Source organism: Lineus longissimus, chromosome 3, assembly GCF_910592395.1.
Source record: "Lineus longissimus chromosome 3, tnLinLong1.2, whole genome shotgun sequence".
NCBI lineage: Eukaryota > Metazoa > Nemertea > Pilidiophora > Heteronemertea > Lineidae > Lineus > Lineus longissimus.
Genome location: NC_088310.1, coordinates 13138177 through 13150475, shown reverse-complemented (window position 1 = coordinate 13150475; position 12299 = coordinate 13138177). Strand labels below are relative to the sequence as shown.

General features: G+C 42.8%; 2 protein-coding genes across 2 annotated transcripts; both read left to right on the top strand.

Annotated features, from left to right (window-relative positions):
• Positions 1-116: 116 nt before the first annotated feature.
• On the top strand, positions 117-3203 carry LOC135484788 (uncharacterized). Its single transcript, XM_064766470.1, has one exon. It carries the CDS (start codon positions 117-119, stop codon positions 3201-3203), a length of 3087 nt encoding a protein of 1028 aa, XP_064622540.1.
• Positions 3204-3519: 316 nt separating this feature from the next.
• Positions 3520-4464, top strand: LOC135484787 (uncharacterized). The gene has a single exon (XM_064766469.1). The coding sequence runs from the start codon at positions 3520-3522 to the stop codon at positions 4462-4464; it is 945 nt and encodes a 314-aa protein (XP_064622539.1).
• The last annotated feature ends 7835 nt before the right edge of the window (positions 4465-12299 follow it).

Here is a 12299-nt window from a genome sequence, read left to right as displayed (position 1 = left end):
CACGAATAAAATAAATAGTGAGGGTTAAGTTCTCAAGTGGGTTACGTTAACGTAATAATTGTTTTAAAAATTATCAATACTGCTTCATCTCTCCTAAAATCACTGACATACATGTAATGGCGACTACTAAGGGTAAAAGTGTGGCTGCTGAGTCAGCAACGCTTGAATTCCTATTGGAAAGGAGGCGCATCAATCGGCAGAGATACACCAAGTTGGAGAAATCCTTGTTCCGATATTATGATGATGTTCTTCCAGCATTAGACGATGATGACCGTTCACCCGAGAATGAGATTAAAGTGAGGGCAGCCATGTCTGCCAGAGAACAGTTGAAGTCAGCCTACATGGACTTGCAAGATACTCAAGACCAAGTGGATTATCACAGAGATAACGAGGAGAGGCTGAACGCTATGTCTGACGACCAGAGGAGAAGAGAAGATGAAGAAGAGCAAGTACAAGGTCTACGTCAAAAAACGGAGGTTCCCAAGAGTGTAGGACTTGTCAAGGCCATTACAGGTCCAAAGGAGATATTGATGCAATCCACTCTAGCAAGAATCGAATCACGAGGAGCAATTTCAGTAGCGAGAATCTTATTTGATACAGGCAGCGGTGTATCATTCATAAGTAACAAGATGGCAAGAAAACTGGACTTGCGAGGACCCAAGGTTGAGGCAGAATTTTCACTAGCCGGTGGTAACCAGATGAGATTGAAAACAGAGAGAGTTAAGTTTCATCTATCAAGCGCTATTCCTAATTGGAAAGGTGAGGAATTTGAGATAGAGGCCTACACAGTTGATCAGCCTAGCATGGACCTCAACTGCGTGAGAGTAGATTTGTCAAAGCTGCAACACTTACAGGGATTGCAGATAGCAGACACATACCCCCGTGAATCGGCTGAAATTGATGTTATGTTGGGGCTAGAGGATACCACAAACATCTTACTGCCTGTGAGAAAAACTGGACCACCAGGAATGCCAACTGCCACAAAGAGTCATTTTGGATGGGTACTTTCAGGTATCTGCCCAGTAGAGGAGCCAAACCAACGACATGGAAAGATTGGTATGGTAAACACGTGTCATAGAGTTTCCTTGGAGAATGAAACTGACTTTGCAGCCAGACATTGGGACCTAGAACACTTGGGAATATTACCTAATGAGGTCAAGCACCAAGCCACAGAATTGGAGACTGATGCATTGCAGCAGCATCTTGATAATACCAAACTCGTAGATGGTCATTACGTCACAGGTTTGATTCGCCATCCGGACTGGAAGGACAAGTCTTTAGAATCAAATCGAACCTTAGCAGAGAAACGTCTCGAGGGGTTGGAAAGAAGACTACAGAGGGACCCAGACTTGGGAAAGGCCTACCAAGAACAGATCCAAGAGTTAGTTGATAAAGGGCGTGCCGAGAAAGTTGAGGAATTGGAGAAACAAGCGCAAGCAATATGGTACTTGCCTCATCACCGTGTTGTTAGAATGGATAAATCAACCACAAAGGTGCGTGTTGTGTTTGACGGCTCCGCCAAAGGACCAGAGGGGGTGTCACTAAATGACACATTGTTGAGTGGACCAGCACTGCAGCCCGACCCACTTGCCATACTCTTGCGTTTCAGAAAACATAAAGTAGCGCTTGTAGCAGATATAGAGAAAATGTTTCTTCAAATCGGCATGCAAACTGGAGATCAAGATCTACAGAGATTCTTATGGCGTGACATGGACACTAGTAAAAAACCTGATGTTTACAGGCTGAAAACAGTAACATTTGGTCTGAAATCATCTCCATTTTCGAGTATCAAAACTGTAGTGGACCATGCACTCACACAGACAAAGGAATACCCAAAGGCTACTGAGGAAATAACAGAAAATATTTTCGTGGATGATGTACTGTCTGGAGAAGACAATACCACAGCAGCAGCAAGCTTAGCAGTAGACATGAAAACAGTCTTGAAATCTGGAGGATTCCCACTCAGGAAATTTGTGTCCAACAAACCAGAAGCTTTGGCTGGATTAGAGGAGTCAGATCTTGCCTGTGGTATAGTAGTCGTCACTGAGGAACAATTTACTACAAAAACGTTGGGGATCAAGTACATTCCTAAAGAGGACGTACTAATGTTTTCCTTTTGCGAGAGGATGGAAAATGTACCCTGTGAAACTCGTAGGACTGTTTTACAACAACTTCATCGAATTTACGACCCGATGGGTTTGTTAGCACCGTTCACTTTGGTAGCCAAGCGGCTATTCCAACAGTCCTGGATGGATCGTACTGACTGGGATGAGAAGTTATCTGATGAACTTCATCAGAACTGGGTACGTTGGAAGGAGCAAGTTTCTGATCTGGATCAGATAAAGGTCCAGCGATGTATAGTTCCTGAGAGCTTCACTCAACCTAGATTCACACTGCATGGTTTCGGTGATGCGTGTGTAGCAGCATATGGAGGAGTAGTTTACGTCAGGGTTGAGGACTTGCCAACAGGGAGAGTGCACACAGCTGTACTGTGCTCTAAAACTAGAGTGTCACCACTTGGAAAGAAGAGAAGCTTACCAGAGCTAGAGCTCATGGCTGCGCTAATCACAGCACGTTTGGTAAACTACGTTCAACGTGAAATCAAGTTGGAAATAGAGGATGTACACTGCTGGACTGACTCACAAGTAGTACTTGCCTGGATTAGCAAACCTGCCTACACTTGGCAGACGTTCGTTGCCAATCGCGTGAGTGAGATACAGAATCTAGTACCACCTAGGAAGTGGAGTCATTTGCCAGGGAAAATTAACCCCGCTGATCTATGCTCGAGAGGATGTTCTGCTGAAAGCTTAGTTAACTCGCAACTCTGGTGGGAAGGGCCAGACTTCCTAAGAAAAGAAGAAGAAAGTTGGCCAAAACAGCGAATTGACACAGCTGAACTGGAATTGGCTGAACAGAAGAAAAAACCCAAGACTTTCTCAGCACTGCAAGTCAAAGAGAAAACAACTGACCAAACCAAAAGTGAGCAGCTGAAACTAGTGGAGAAATATGAGAGTTACCACAAGTTTCTGAGAGTGATGAATAGAGTCCGAAGCTTAAAGTACCGAGTGAGGACAGGAGATGGGCAACATGTTCGAGAAGAAAATGCAATCTTGACTCTCACTGATCAAAGAGAAGAGGAGTTGTATTGGTTACGTTGGGCTCAAACAAGCATTTTCAGTGGAAATTCAAGCAGTACAGAATAATCTTTCGATTCCTGCAAATAGCCGCTTGAAACAGCTTGATCCGATATGGGATGAGAAACTGAAGTTACTCCGTGTTGGGGGGAGACTACACAAAGCACTACTGCCAGATGAGCTTAGAAACCCCATCATATTGCCTAATCACAATAGATTTGTGGAAATGTTGATAATCCACTATCACATCATCTTTGGACACACAGGAGTTGTTCAAACCTTGTCTAACTTGAGAAGCAAATACTGGTTAGTATGTGGCCGGCAGGAAGTTCGCAGAGTCCTACCATGTAAGAAATGTAGAAGTGCCAGAAAATTAGAGCAGAAAATGGCGCCGTTGCCAGAGGAAAGGGTTAATGTATCGCCACCATTTACCAACATTGGAGTGGACTATGCTGGACCACTCTATGTTAGAGAAGTACATGTCAGTGGAAAACATGGAGCTGGAAGCAACAAGGCTTACATCCTCATATTCACATGTATGGCCACCAGGGCAGTGCATTTAGAGCTGACAGCAAATTTGACAACAGAGGAGTTCCTACAAGCATTGAGACGCATGATGAATCGGCGTGGAAAGTGTTGTACCATCTACTCCGATAATGCAAAAACATTTGAGAGTGCAGCTTCATTGCTTTACCGTTTGTTCCACAACAATGCGAGAATCAAGGATAAACTCAGACTGGAAGGAATCGAGTGGAAGTTCATAACTCCTAGGGTTCCATGGCATGGAGGATTTTATGAACGACTTGTTGGAAGTGTAAAACGAGCTCTCTCAAAGATTCTCAGAAAGGCCAGCCTGACATTTACCGAGCTTCAGACCGTGCTCACTGATGCAGAAGCTCAAATCAATTCTCGACCCTTATCGGATATCTCGGCTGACAAGGAGGATCCTCTTCCATTAACCCCTGGTCACTTGATCATAGGAAGAAATCTGCAGTTGCTGCCATCTGTATACAAGCCAGAGTTGTCACTTGAAAGGAGATGGGCCTATCAACAGAGGATATCCAAACAGTTTTGGAAAAGGTGGACAAGTGAATACCTTGTGGAATTACAGCGCCGTTCAAAATGGACAGAGATACGAGATAATCTGCAAGAGGGAGACATCGTTCTTGTGGCGGAGGACAACATCAGAAAACTAGATTGGGCACTAGGACGTGTGATGGCCACACACCCAGGAAGAGACGGGTTGGTTAGGTCAGTCACAGTGAAAACCAAGAGAGGATTGATGAGAAGGCCTATTCAGAAGTTGCGTTTGTTGGAACCCGCAGAATAGACATTTAATCCAGAGTGACATACAAGAATTGGAGTTGAGTTTTGGTTACTCAGTCGTAGTTGTCAGATACATGCATGTCAACTGATTGCCAAATCTCTATCAAGGGGTCAAAATTCTTAACATTTTGATTACATGTATTAGTATACTATTATTACTATTACTAGGTATATCATCATCAGAGTTTCTTACCAGAAGGTTGTAATTTACATTTCCCAGGTTGGTAAATGGGGGGAATACTCTTAGCATTAGATTTGTCATTAGGTGTATTTGAGTTATTTGACGGTATATTCTATAGGGTATAGAATTAGGTGTAGTTGTTTACTTATGGATGCTAGGTCTTGCATTTTGGAGCTATTGTGTTCAGCATACATTTCTCAGAATTAAGCCTTACGGCGGGTTAGGTTCATTGTGTTATTGAAAATCTCGCCTCCTCGATTTTCAGGGGGGAGTGTTGTGTATTTGGTTGTATGTGTAACGACAACAACGAGCAATGGCGAGATATGAGAGCACGTGCGATGAATTTGTATTTTAGAATCCTTAATCAATATACAGTCCCTACAGAACACAGCCGAATGTCGCCCTGTATTTCCCACTTACTCCAAACTTAAGTAGCTACAGAACAAAAACAAAAGAAAATTTCGTTTTGAGTACCATAGCCCTTGTTTTTGATCACATGAATCCATGGGCTCGCCATTGTTTTTGGGACATACCCTAGTCTAGTGAATATGAGCAATACTGTTTGTCCATGAGCAACATCATAGAACTGGCCTGATATACACCTACAATCACTATACATAAGATGTAGGCCTCTCCATGTAAAAAAGTAGTCCTATACGATCCACAGAGAACACCAGTACACATTCCTGTGACTCCAGGCGAGGTCAGATAAACTGATAAGGAGAGCATCGTCTGACTTCAAAGTATAATCGTCGGCCTAATTGGCTGCAAGTGTGAGTCTGGCTAAATAAAAACAATATTCTAGGTTAACACATTTGTCACTTGTAATGGGAGTGTGACAGCTTGGAGTGGAGAAGAAAAGCAAAATTCAGGATTATATACCCGAGTAACACAACCTTCGGCCTAACCCTCACATTGTCCCTAACCCTAACCCTGACCTAACCCTAAAAACTGTTTATGCGTCACCAAAAAATGCTGTTCAAGTGGAGACAGGCCTTGGTCAAGGTTGTTCTATTGGAGACAGGCCTTAGCTAAGGTTGTTCCATTGGAGACAGGCCTTGGCTAAGGTTGTTCAAGTGGAACAGGCCTTGGCTAAGGTTGTTTTATTGGAGACAGGCCTTGGCTAAGGTTGTTCCATTGGAGACAGGTTTAGGATAAGGTTGTTCCATTGGAGACAGGTCTAGGATAAGTTTGTTCTATTGGAGACAGGCCTTGACTAAGGTTGTTCTATTGGAGACAGGTCTTGGTCAAGGTTGTTCTATTGGAGACAGGCCTTGGCTAAGGTTGTTCCATTGGAGACAGGCCTTGGCCAAGATTGTTCTATTGGAGACAGGTCTTAGTTAAGGTTGTTCAAGTGGAGACAGGCCTTGGCTAAGGTTGTTCTATTGGGGACAGGGGCTAAGGTTGTTCCATTGGAAACAGGTCTAGGATAAGGTTGTTCCAGTTGGGACAGTCCTTGGTCAAGGTTAGATGCTACGACCTCAAAGGGTAAATGGAGGAACGGGTTTCCTAAAACATTCGCTAGCCAAACCTCGGACAAGGTTGTTCCCGTTGGGACAGGCCTTGGCCAAGGTTGTTCTATTGGAGACAGGTCTTGGTCAAGGTTGTTCTAATGGAGACAGGCCTTGGCTAAGGTTGTTCCATTGGAGACAGGCCTTGACTAAGGTTGTTCCATTGGGACAGGTCTAGGATAAGGTTGTTCCATTGGAGACAGGTCTAGGATATGGTTGTTCTATTGGCGACAGGCCTCGGCTAAGGTTGTTCAAGTAGAGACAGGCCTTGGCTAAGGTTGTTCTATTGGAAACGGGCCTTGGCTTAGGTTGTTCTATTGGAGATGCAGATCTAGGATAAGGTTGTTCAAGTAGAGACAGGCCTTGGCTAAGGTTGTTCCATTAGAGACAGGCCTTGGCCAAGGTTGTTCTATTGGAGACAGGTCTTGGTCAAGGTTGTTCTATTGGAGAAAGGCCTTGGCTAAGGTTGTTCCATTGGAGACAGGCCTTGGCCAAGGTTGTTCTATTGGAGACAGGTCTTGGTTAAGGTTGTTCAAGTGGAGACAGGCCTTGGCTAAGGTTGTTCTATTGGGGACAGGGGCTAAGGTTGTTCCATTGGAGACAGGTCTAGGATAAGGTTGTTCCAGTTGGGACAGTCCTTGGTCAAGGTTAGATGCTACGACCTCAAAGGGTAAATGGAGGAACGGGTTTTCCTAAAACATTCGCTAGCCAAACCTCGGACAAGGTTGTTCCCGTTGGGACAGGTCTTGGTCAAGGTTGTTCTATTGGAGACAGGCCTTGGCTAAGGTTGTTCCATTGGAGACAGGCCTTGGCTTAGGTTGTTCTATTGGAGACAGGCCTTGGCTTAGGTTGTTCTATTGGAGACAGGCCTTGGCTAAGGATGTTCTATTGGAGACAGGCCTTGGCTTAGGATGTTCTATTGGAGACAGGCCTTGGCTTAGGTTGTTCTATTGGAGACAGGCCTTGGCTTAGGTTGTTCTATTGGAGACAGGCCTTGGCTAAGGTTGTTCTATTGGAGACAGGCCTTGGCTTAGGTTGTTCTATTGGAGACAGGCCTTGGCTTAGGTTGTTCAAGTAGAGACAGGCCTTGGCTAAGGTTGTTCTATTGGAGACAGGCCTTGGCTAAGGTTGTTCTATTGGAGACAGGCCTTGGCTTAGGTTGTTCTATTGGAAACAGGGGCTAAGGTTGTTCCATCGAAGACAGGTCTAGGATAAGGTTGTTCCAGTTGGGACAGTCCTTGGTCAAGGTTAGATGCTACGACTTCAAAGGTAGGGTCTGCGTTTTATAGTCCCTAGGGTCTTCGTTTTATAGTGGGGTCTGCGTTTTGTAGTCCCTAGGGTCTTCGTTTTATAGTGGGGTCTGCGTTTTATAGTCCCTAGGGTCTTCGTTTTATAGCAGGGTCTGCGTTTTATAGTCCCTGGGGTCTTCGTTCTATAGTAGGGTCTGCATTTTATAGTCCCTAGGGTCTTCGTTTTATAGTAGGGTCTTCGTTTTATAGTCCCTAGGGTCTTCATTTTTATAGTAGGGTCTGCGTTTTATAGTCCCTAGGGTCTTCGTTTTATAGTAGGGTCTTCGTTTTATAGTCCCTAGGGTCTTCGTTTTATAGTATGGTCTGCGTTTTATAGTCCCTAGGGTCTTCGTTTTATAGTATGGTCTGCGTTTTATAGTCCCTAGGGTCTTCGTTTTATAGTAGGGTCTGCGTTTTATAGTTCTTAGGGTCTTAGGTCTTAGATCTTAGGTCTTAGGTCTTCGTTTTATAGACACCCGGTCAGAGATAACCACTTTTCTTCTGTATTCTGTTGTTCATGAAATAGCCCCAATATAGGGTCTGCGGACGTGCCGGTATTTTTTCCCACGGTTCCAACCAAGTCAATTATTTTGGATCATTTATAACATTACGCATCATTTCATGCCATTTTAAGTAACAGAAAGGTTGTTTTCTAAAAAATTCAACATTCATCAATATTGGATGTATGTGGGGTATGGAACACAAGCGGTTAACTAGGTTTTTCCCGGCAATTGTGCCAAATGCTGTTTTTTCATCAAATTATCCCATATAATTGATGAATACCAATCAACAAGCTCGGACATAACCAATATTCTTCAGTATTCTGGTGTTCATGAAATAGCCCCAATATAGGGTCTGCGGACGTGCCGGTATTTTTTCCCACGGTTCCAACCAAATCAATTATTTTGGGTCACTTATAACATTACGCATCATTTCATGCCATTTTAGGTAACAGAAAGGTGATTTTCTAAAAAATTCAACATTCATCAATATTGGATGTATGTGGGTTATGGAAAACAAGGGGTTGACTAGGTCCCCCCCCCCCCCCAAGAATTGTGCCGAATAGTGCGGAATGCTGTTTTTTCGTCAAATTATCCAATTTATTGATGAATACCAATCAACAAGGTCAGAGATAACCACTTTTCTTCAATATTCTGGTGTTCATGAAATAGCCCCAATATAGGGTATGCGGACGTGCCGGTATTTTTTCACGCGGTTTTAAGGGCGAGGCTATATCCCTAGTATTTGGAGGACGCTTATAAATAGATTATCGGGGAATACCTTATGACGTCAGAAATGGGGATTTCCAGACAGACTGGTTTCTTTGGGCGGCTAAGTTTTCAAAGGACGTCAAGGGGGTCGGTCCAGCTAGGGTAATTAAGCACTGGGGGTGGGGCTATCGCCTCAGTAAATCTGGAATTTTACCTTCATGATTAACTTTGTTATTTTGCTGACTATGAAATTTCCTTTTGTATAACAGAAATGACTGTTCATATAGGCTTATTTCACCTTACAGGTTTACCCCATTTGTTGTTCGGTGCCAACTAACACCACAGAAAGCTAGGTACTTACAGTACATTGTATCGACGTTAACTAAGTGTGAAATGCTTCTTTTCACTATCTCCACTTTATTTTATATTCCAGGCTGAGATCTCAAGACAATCCACCCTTTTGAATTGCCACTCTAGACATATGTGATAAGCAGGTTGCTTCGTAAATTGTAATATCATACAACAGGATTTGTGAACATTTTGCTTAATAGGCCCCATAAAAAATCACTAGTTTATCATCCCCGCCCGCGTGCCGAAATTGGCCTGCATCAGAAAAAATATTTGTTTAAATAATTTCTTTACCGAAATTCACCTATGGCGTCAGAGTACTTTGTTAGCAGACGGCAGAAATCATTTTGGCAGGCTAACTTCATTTCATATATTGCAAAAGTTCATTTTTGAAAGTTCATTTTTTCTTATAAAAATCTTTTTTTAATTCACTTTTTCATCACTTTTTCCTAATGGAGAGGAAGATAGTAATGAATTTTTATGGGGCCTTACAGTTGACATATCGGTTCAGTTGCACGTCTTGGTGCATACCTTCTGCAAACTTTGCAGTTATGTACAACTATTTCTTTTTCAACACAGCCAACTGTTTTAAGTCGAGCATGACAGGGAAAAGGCACCAGATAAAAATTTCCGATGCAAACGTCTAAGTGCCCTCGTAGCAAATGTTTTCCCCAGCTCTACAGTAATTAGTTGTACTAGCATATACCCATGGAGCGGGCAAAGTTGAAATGTAATATACATTCGTTAAATGGGCACGATGATTGAGCTACATTAAATTTCTAACGCTACTGAAGTTTTATTAAAGGTTAAACACGAAATGAACTGCATTTAGGGACTTATTGCTGCTATCTACATGCAACCCCCAATAGATTGATTGGAGTACGCTATTTTGCACAATGATGTGACAATACATTGAGACCAGTGACAGCAGGTCCTGTTCCAAATAAGGCCCTCACATGTCAGGCATATACCCTACCCACTCCCGTACCCAATGCCACTGTCGGACCAAAGCCAGGCGCATGGAGAGATGCAGAACGCAATTCAAACTGACAACATCAGTCAGTAAAGAATAAAACAAAGAGCAAGCGCTGGCCACTGTACATATTTTGTCCATCCTGGCATAACTGTTTATTGATACCCTGACTGCATGTTCCGGTAGGCCACTCTGCAGAATTTGCCTCATCACTCAGGTCAGTGTTTCTCGAATAGAACTAAAATAGAATAGGCTAATCATTAATCTCCCTGCTAATACCCTGCACCATGGACCAGGTTGTATAGCACTACATACGTGCTGGAAGCTAATACTGATGTGGCAGGGAGAATATGCGTGAAGTTTGTGTATGCTTTTGAGAATGAGCTCTCCAGTCGACGTGCTCTCTGAAAAGTTGTTATTTATTCTAAAACCACGAAGATATTCGACGTATGACACCCTCAGTGACACTCTTACGTATGATCCAGACCTACGAAGCCAAAGGTTGCAAGAATTCGACGCATTTCCGAGGCCCAATTTTGAAACAAAAATCGCCTCCTATTTAGCGGCCACAACGCGCATTATAGTCAAGGAGGAAACCGCGGTGACGTCACGGCTTTTCCAAGATGGCGCTGCATATTGTAAACAAACTCGATCCACGGCCAAGGGAAAATCAAGTCATCAAAAAAGTTAGATTTTTCGCATCAAATCAGAGTTATTAGTACTTTTCTGCTATGAAATAAGTATTCAGACAATAAGCTATCATTTGAATAATGAAAAGTGCTGTTTTGATGGGGAAAAATAGGGTTTTTTAAACCAAATAGCCGGGCACCGATCTTCCAAAATTAGCGATGGTTTCAAAACAGTCTCCCAGATATGGGGCAATCTCTTCATTATCATAATGGGATTTGGAGGCATGTTTACAGATTTTACAAGTTCGAGACCTGTAATACCTAAAACTCGCATAGATCCCCATAGATCCCCTCTATTTGTCGAGTTAGCGCCCCTGTAAGATCATGCATTTTCGGACACTAGAACGAAATCTTCCTGCGGATATCGCGGTTTCGGTGATGATTTAAGGAGAAATTGACTGTTCTTAGAGTTGTATGGGACAGAAATGAGTTCATACTTCATGAATACATGAATATATTATGATATGGGCGGGCTTCTAAGTCAAAACAATAACAAACTCAACTGCATCTCTACTGTATATTGTGTAGTGCATTGCCTAGTGTATTTCGTAGTGTATTTTATCGGATACATTATTTCCGCACTTTGGCCACGCCAAACGTCTTTTTTATTCGTGGAAGTTAATCTGCTCTGTAAATTTTATTTTACACAGGAAGAATCCATACTAGGTATTGCAATATTTCATGTCTATTGGTGTTTTTGTGTACAAAAGCGCTACAGACAGTGAGACGTGGAGATGCGTTGAGTACTGGTGCTGTCAGTAGACTGAATCTGATTGGCCAAAGCGATCACTAATATGGGTCGGGATCACGTGATATGACGTCACCGCGGTATCCTCCTTGCATTATAGTATAGATTCGCAACAGTCTGGAAATCCCCATTTCTGACGTCATAAGGTATTCCCCGATAATCTATTTATAAGCGTCCTCGAAATACTAGGGATAAAGCCTCGCCCCGGTTTTAACCAAATCAGTTATTTTGCCAGTGGGTCACTTATACCAATACGCATCATTTCCTGCCAATTTAAGTCACAGAAAGGTGATTTTCTAAAAAATACAACATTCATCAATATTGGATGGGGCATGGAACACAAGGGGTTAACTAGGTTTTGCCCGGCAATTGTGCCGAATAGTGCCGAATGCTGTGTTTTCATCAAATTATCCCATTAATTGATGAATACCAATCAACAAGGTCAGAGATAACCACTCTTCTTCTGTATTCTGGTGTTCATGAAATAGCCCCAATATAGGGTCTGCGGACGTGCCTGTATTTTTTCACACGGTTCCAAACAAATCAATGATTTTGGTCTTTTATAACCTCACGCATCTTTCCTGCCAATTTAAGTCTGGCTCAGTATTCACTGTCGCAGGGCGAGTTCCCAAATTACTGGAGAACAAATTTCTTAACTCCAGTCCATCAAAAGGGGGATGCCCAGGAACCATAATTATAGATAGGGATTATGCTGTTGGCAGCCATCTTGGGAAACTATTCTGTATCTTGCACAAATGCCTGGTAGAATTTTCCAGTAAGCATAACCTCATACCAAATAACCAGATTGGATTCAAAAAGAGATCACGTACTGCAGACCACACATCCTCAACCTCTAAACTCTTATGCTACTCAGTGGGCCAAAAAATAT

Bases quoted from the DNA above. Each gene is read 5' to 3' on its own strand.
- LOC135484787 (XM_064766469.1), top strand. From the start codon at position 3,520: ATGGCGCCGTTGCCAGAGGAAAGGGTTAATGTATCGCCACCATTTACC.
- LOC135484788 (XM_064766470.1), top strand. From the start codon at position 117: ATGGCGACTACTAAGGGTAAAAGTGTGGCTGCTGAGTCAGCAACGCTT.